This window comes from Akebia trifoliata, unplaced genomic scaffold, assembly GCF_017979445.1.
Source record: "Akebia trifoliata isolate Shusen 1 unplaced genomic scaffold, ASM1797944v1 Contig00354, whole genome shotgun sequence".
In the NCBI taxonomy this organism is placed as follows: Eukaryota; Viridiplantae; Streptophyta; class Magnoliopsida; order Ranunculales; family Lardizabalaceae; genus Akebia; species Akebia trifoliata.
Genome location: NW_028236979.1, coordinates 1 through 5934, shown reverse-complemented (window position 1 = coordinate 5934; position 5934 = coordinate 1). Strand labels below are relative to the sequence as shown.

At 37.1% G+C, this 5934-nt stretch overlaps 1 protein-coding gene across 1 annotated transcript; it reads left to right on the top strand.

The window, feature by feature from the left end:
* The first annotated feature begins 415 nt into the window (after positions 1 to 415).
* On the top strand, positions 416 to 5572 carry LOC147381561 (proline-rich receptor-like protein kinase PERK10). The gene is made up of 6 exons (XM_086430264.1): positions 416 to 2088; positions 2939 to 3352; positions 3441 to 3527; positions 3849 to 3919; positions 3998 to 4074; positions 4373 to 5572. The coding sequence occupies exons 1-6, from the start codon at positions 996 to 998 to the stop codon at positions 4530 to 4532; spliced, it is 1902 nt and encodes a 633-aa protein (XP_086286390.1). The 5' UTR covers positions 416 to 995; the 3' UTR covers positions 4533 to 5572.
* The last annotated feature ends 362 nt before the right edge of the window (positions 5573 to 5934 follow it).

Below are 5934 nucleotides of genomic sequence, written 5' to 3'. Positions count from 1 at the left end.
TTTTATTATCAATGAATTCATTAATTAATTATCAATGAGATCTTTGAGAAAATAAAATCATTATTATTTTATCAACGAATTCGTAGATTATATAAAAGCATGTTTTAAGAATTACAATGAATAATATATCAAAATTAGAATTTTGTCATATTCAATGCATGAAAGGGAGATACATATTTTTCTTTATTTTTAATTAGTGTGTAATAATTAGAAGTCGGGGTTAAAATTGATTTTTTGATGTTTTATTTATAACTTGCATTTATACTGTCAATCAAACAATTGACGAGTCAAATCTGGGAGATATTCTCTTGTCGTTAGCTTCCAAGACCAAGAAGATGCACCTGAGTCGACTCAGTCTCGACCGAGTTTTAAAACCGTGTAAATTAGTATTCTCAAAGTCGGTATCACGCTGCGTTGGCTCTCAGAGTAGAGGAGTTGGACCATCTCTTGATTGGTTCAATATTGTTGTTCTGGAGACGAAGAAATTTCATGATAATTCAATTAGAATATTTCAAACATCATTCTTTGCCGTTAGAGTTTTGACCAAAAGAGATATAGGTGATGTTGCAGGATTTTGAGCCTTTGGGTTTTTCTCTCTCCCTATTTTGATGATCTGGATTTGTTGCATTTACTTCAGAAAATTTTGGAATTTAGTCATTTTCTTTAGACTTGTGTATTTCTATATCAGTTGAGGTGATCTAAATTTTGCCCAAATTTAGTGTTTGGTAATCTGGGTTGTGCTTAAGGGTGTTTGTTGATTTTGGTTTGAATTTTTTTTTTTTCTCTAGATTTTGGAGGTTTATGAATGTTTGGTGGTTTAGAAATTTGTTGGTTGAGAGTTTAGAGATTTGGGTTTGTTGATTTGGTATCAGTGAAGGCTCTCTACAACTATTGAGATCTAAAAAAACAAAGATGGCTAATTTTGGGATGGATTTTTATAACTAATTTTGTAAGTTACATCAAATGAGATTTGGAGATTGTGTGGTTTGGTGAAGATGTCGTCTCCAAATTCGTCTCCTGCTGCAGTCCCACCAACTTCTAGTAGTACTAGTCCACCACCATCACCACCTTCAACTTCATCCCCTCCTCCAAGCCCTTCTGTTAATACTACTAGTCCACCACCTTCAACTTCATCTCCTCCTCCAGATCCTTCAACAACCTCACCACCTCCTTCGCAGTCTCGGCCCAGAGCGACTGCAGATCCGCCAGCACCTGCAACCCCTTCTACTCCTTCAACTCCTCCACCTCAATCACCTCCTCCTGCTGTTCCTTCTTCACCACCACCAACACCACCTCCTCTCCCCCCTCCAACACCGCCACCACCGACTTCTCCTCCTTCACCACCTCCCCCGGCATTATCACCTCCGCCACCTGGCGCTCAAGGTTCCCCTCCTGCATCATCACCTCCTCCACCTTCTCAACCAGTCTCACCTCCTCCACCTACTCAAGCAGTCTCTCCTTCTTCACCTCCACCCATTCCCTCTCCTCCTCCCCCTAATGTTCCAAATCCACCCGAAAATTCTCCTCCGCCTCCTTCAGCAAATCCACCCGAAAATTCTCCTCCTCCGCCTTCAACAACAAATCCACCCAAAAATTCTCCTCCTCCACCTCCAACAGCAAATCCACCCGAAAATTCATCTCCACCTCCACCTCCACCTCCACCTCCTCCTAGGCATACACCTCCTGTTCCATCTGGACCTCGACCAGCATCTCCACCCTCTCCAAACCCCCCTTTACAATCACCGCCACCTTTACCTTCTCCTTCGCCCCCTTCTTCTCCAGTTCCTCCAAGTAATTCACCTTCTGGTGGGACTCCTTCGATTCCAACTCCACCATCTCCAGATGCTCCATCAGTGGATCCAACTGGAGGGAATCCTAGTCCAAGTGTACCGGGAACCGCCAATAACTCCTCAGGTGGTGGAGGTACTAAGATGGGAGGTGCAGTGGCAATTGGTGTTGCCGTAGGATTCATATTGCTTAGTCTTATTGGATTGGCTGTGTGGTTTTGGAGGAAACAAAAGAAAAAGGCAGTTGTATACAATGGTGGCTATGTTATGCCTTCCCCATTTGGCTCTTCTCCGAAGTCAGGTAATGCTTTAAACATCATTCAATTTTTTTTTTTTTTTCGGCCACTTTAGCTTGTCATTTACTATGGATTACTGATATTCCTAATCTTTATTTTAAGAACACTCGTGTTAGGTTTGTTAGATGGAGTACACCTCTCTTTCTCAAGTTAGAATTATAATTATTCATTATAAAAGAAAAGTAGTGAAAATATTCGCATCATATTATGAACTTGGTGTTGTGAAAAAGTACCCAAATACCCTATGAATGAGACAATAAACACACAAAGAAATTTATGCAAAAGAGAAGAAAAAACACCAATCACACACAAGACAAGATTTTATGTGATTTGGCAAAATTGCCTACGTCCACCGGCAGCAATGAAGTCCCAAAAACAATACAATTTTAGGGTCTTCCAGATAACAAATATATATATATAGCATCCTTGGGCTTCCAACTTATTTTCTAATACCGAAAATACCCCTAGAAGTTGTACAGACGCCAAAAACCCCCAATCCCTGGCACTCTGCGACGAACCTGCATACCTCCACAAAAGTAACCTGAGATTAGGGCCACAAACAACATTCGGTAGCCTTTATGGATTAGAATAAATGGTGTCAAAATCGTGTGTTGGGTTCCACAAGAATGTTTACTTGATGTCCAATATGATTTGCATTGGATGTGTAACTGTAAATCATTAACATTTATGAGTTAAAGAAGTTGAAATAGATATGATACTTTTTGCAGGATATATGCATTGATGATGATATGTTTATCTGTGTTCTTGGATAATGTTGCACTGTATTTTAGATGAATCTTTGTGAATTTGAGGCCATTGAAATGAACTAAATGAGGCTAAACATTTTCTGTTCAGATACATCCGATGTAAAGACACATTCTTCAGCTCCTCTCGTAGGTAGTAGATCACATAGTGATTTTATATATACACCACCATCAGAGCCAGGGGGGTTAGGAAATTCAAGGTCTTGGTTCACCTACAAAGAACTACTAGAGGTCACAGATGGTTTTTCGGCACAAAATCTTTTGGGTGAAGGTGGATTTGGTTGTGTGTACAAAGGATGCTTGGCAGATGGAAGAGAAGTCGCCGTAAAACAGCTCAAGATTGGAGGTGCACAAGGGGAGCGTGAGTTCAGAGCTGAAGTTGAAATTATTAGTCGTGTACACCATCGCCATTTGGTTTCACTAGTAGGTTACTGCATTTCTGATCATCACAGGTTGCTTGTTTACGATTATGTCCCAAACAATACCCTCTATTACCATCTTCACGGTAAGATATGCTCTTTTAGAATTAAAATTAAACGCATTGGAACATGGGTTCATAAACTAATCTCATGTTTTCTTCTTGTATTTTGTAGGTGAAGGTAGGCCAGTTATGGATTGGGCAACCCGGACTAGGGTTGCTGCTGGTGCAGCCCGTGGATTAGCTTACCTGCATGAAGACTGTAATTATCTTCTTGTCTTCAGATTTTAGTTACTATATACATCTTTTACCTCATTTTTCGTGTTAATGTTCACCTTCACGAAAGTATTTAAGCTGTACTTTATAAATGATTAATTGGACCTGTAATAATTTGATAAATAACATTAAAATTAGAATGAAATTTACATTAGGTAGTTTTATAGTAGCTGTTTCAATGTTTGTGCATGAAACTATTCTGATGTGGCAACTTCTTGAAAGCAGTTTACTGTCTTTGTTACATAATTTTTTTTTTAATTGCATCTACATAGTCATATTGATTATCTTTTTATGGGTTGATTATCAGGTCATCCGCGGATTATTCACAGGGATATTAAATCATCGAACATTCTTATAGATAACAATTTTGAAGCTCAGGTATGACCGATTTTCTATATGAATTTCTTCTTTATATTAGTTAATGTTCCTAACATTTTGTCTTTTCTCTGATAACAGGTTTCAGATTTTGGGCTTGCAAAGTTAGCTCTGGATACGTACACACATGTAACCACTCGTGTGATGGGAACCTTTGGGTATGGAGAACATGTCTATAGTTAATCTTGACATCTGCATGCAATTATTAAGAGAGATTCTATTGCCACACCAACTTTTGCTAATGCCACACCAACTTTTGCTAATGCCACCCCAATTCATATATAAATCACCAAAGAATTAGCTTATCTTGGGGTGGAGTTAGCAAAAGTTGGTGTTGCAATAGAAGCTCTCTTTATTAATTTGCAAAAAAATAAAAATATATTCCCACTAAGAAAAGAAAAGAAAAAATATATTCTTGAGCATTCATCTAAAGAATGATATTTGTTGGCATTCCAGATATATGGCTCCAGAGTATGCATCAAGTGGGAAGCTGACTGAAAAATCTGATGTATACTCTTTCGGAGTTGTGCTTTTGGAGCTAATTACCGGTCGCAAGCCTGTGGATGCATCTCAACCCTTGGGAGATGAGAGTCTGGTTGAGTGGGTAAGTTTGTGAATCTAAACATTTTACATTGATAAAATTTATTTGCCATTTCCATTTGCCAATTTTTATCTAATTATTCCTCGAAGTTCATCTTGTGCAACTCGTAGTGGTAGGCCTTAATTAAGAGCTTGTTTGACCTATGTTATTAATGTTGCAAGTGCGCTTAATTTTAAATCTGCTGCCATTTTTCAATTCTTTTTGATAATGTTGTTCTTTGTGATGCTTATTGCAAACTTCTTCAATTGACATAGATAGTAATTGTTTTTCAATATAAAAACAATACCCTATTGACAGATGGGCTGGTAGAACAAAACCACCATTTCCACACATACAGAGAAAGAGGGAATTATAAATTACAAAAAGAAAGAAATGAAGGAAGATAAATGAGAGACGTACCTGTATTTTGAGTCTCGAACCAAAATTGTGAGGAGATAAATGAGGGAGAGAGAGAAAGAGAGTTCTTTTGGAATGTACTAAAGAGATAGTGGATGGGAGGAGAGAGTTTTGGAGAGAGGTCTTTAGATTTGAAAAGATGGAAACGTGGGTCATCACAATTCTCAAATAGTTTTATTTGAGGAGAAATCTTGACCCTTGGATGTTGAGAGAGAGAGAGAGAGAGGCTTTTAGGATATGAAATTTGAAAATTTGAATCGTGCAAGATATAATTTTGGGGCAGTTGTGTTGGTTGAAGATGGAAAGTGATCTCTACCATTGGATCTTCCCAAATAGATATAAAACCGTTAAATATGTTTATGGGGGTGATAAAGATGTGTTTTATAATATATTATAAAATACAATTGAGTTGGAACAGTTATGTGTGACACAAACGTCCAATCAACTACAGTATTGTGGAAGACAAATCCAACTATGACAAACCTCCCATCAAGCTATAACGTCAAGGGACCCACTTTATTTCATTTATTCTTCATTTCCTCTAATTTTTACTATATTTTCTTTTCTACCCATTTAATTCACTTTATTATTTTTCATCTTTTACCCCTTTAATCTCAATTTTTTCTAATAATACCCCTCCAACTCTATTTTTTTTCATTTTTATCCCCTTAACCTGAAAGAGGATGCCCTTCTCTAATTTTACTATATTTTCTCTTTTACTTTAATCCGCTTTATAGTTTTTCATCTCTTACCTCCTTTAGTCTCAGTTTTTTTTTAATAATACCCCTTCCATCAATCTATAGTTTCTTGGTACCTACTTTATTTCATTTATTTTTCACCTCCCCTAACTTTACTATATTTCATTTTTTACCCCTTTAATCTCAATTTTTTATAACAGTTTTGGGAGTTAAACCTCCCATCAAGCTATAGTTTACCCTTTTAATCTACTTTATTATTTTTCATCTTTTACCTTTTTATTCTCAATTTTTTTTTATAATAATACGCTTCTAACTCTCTTTTT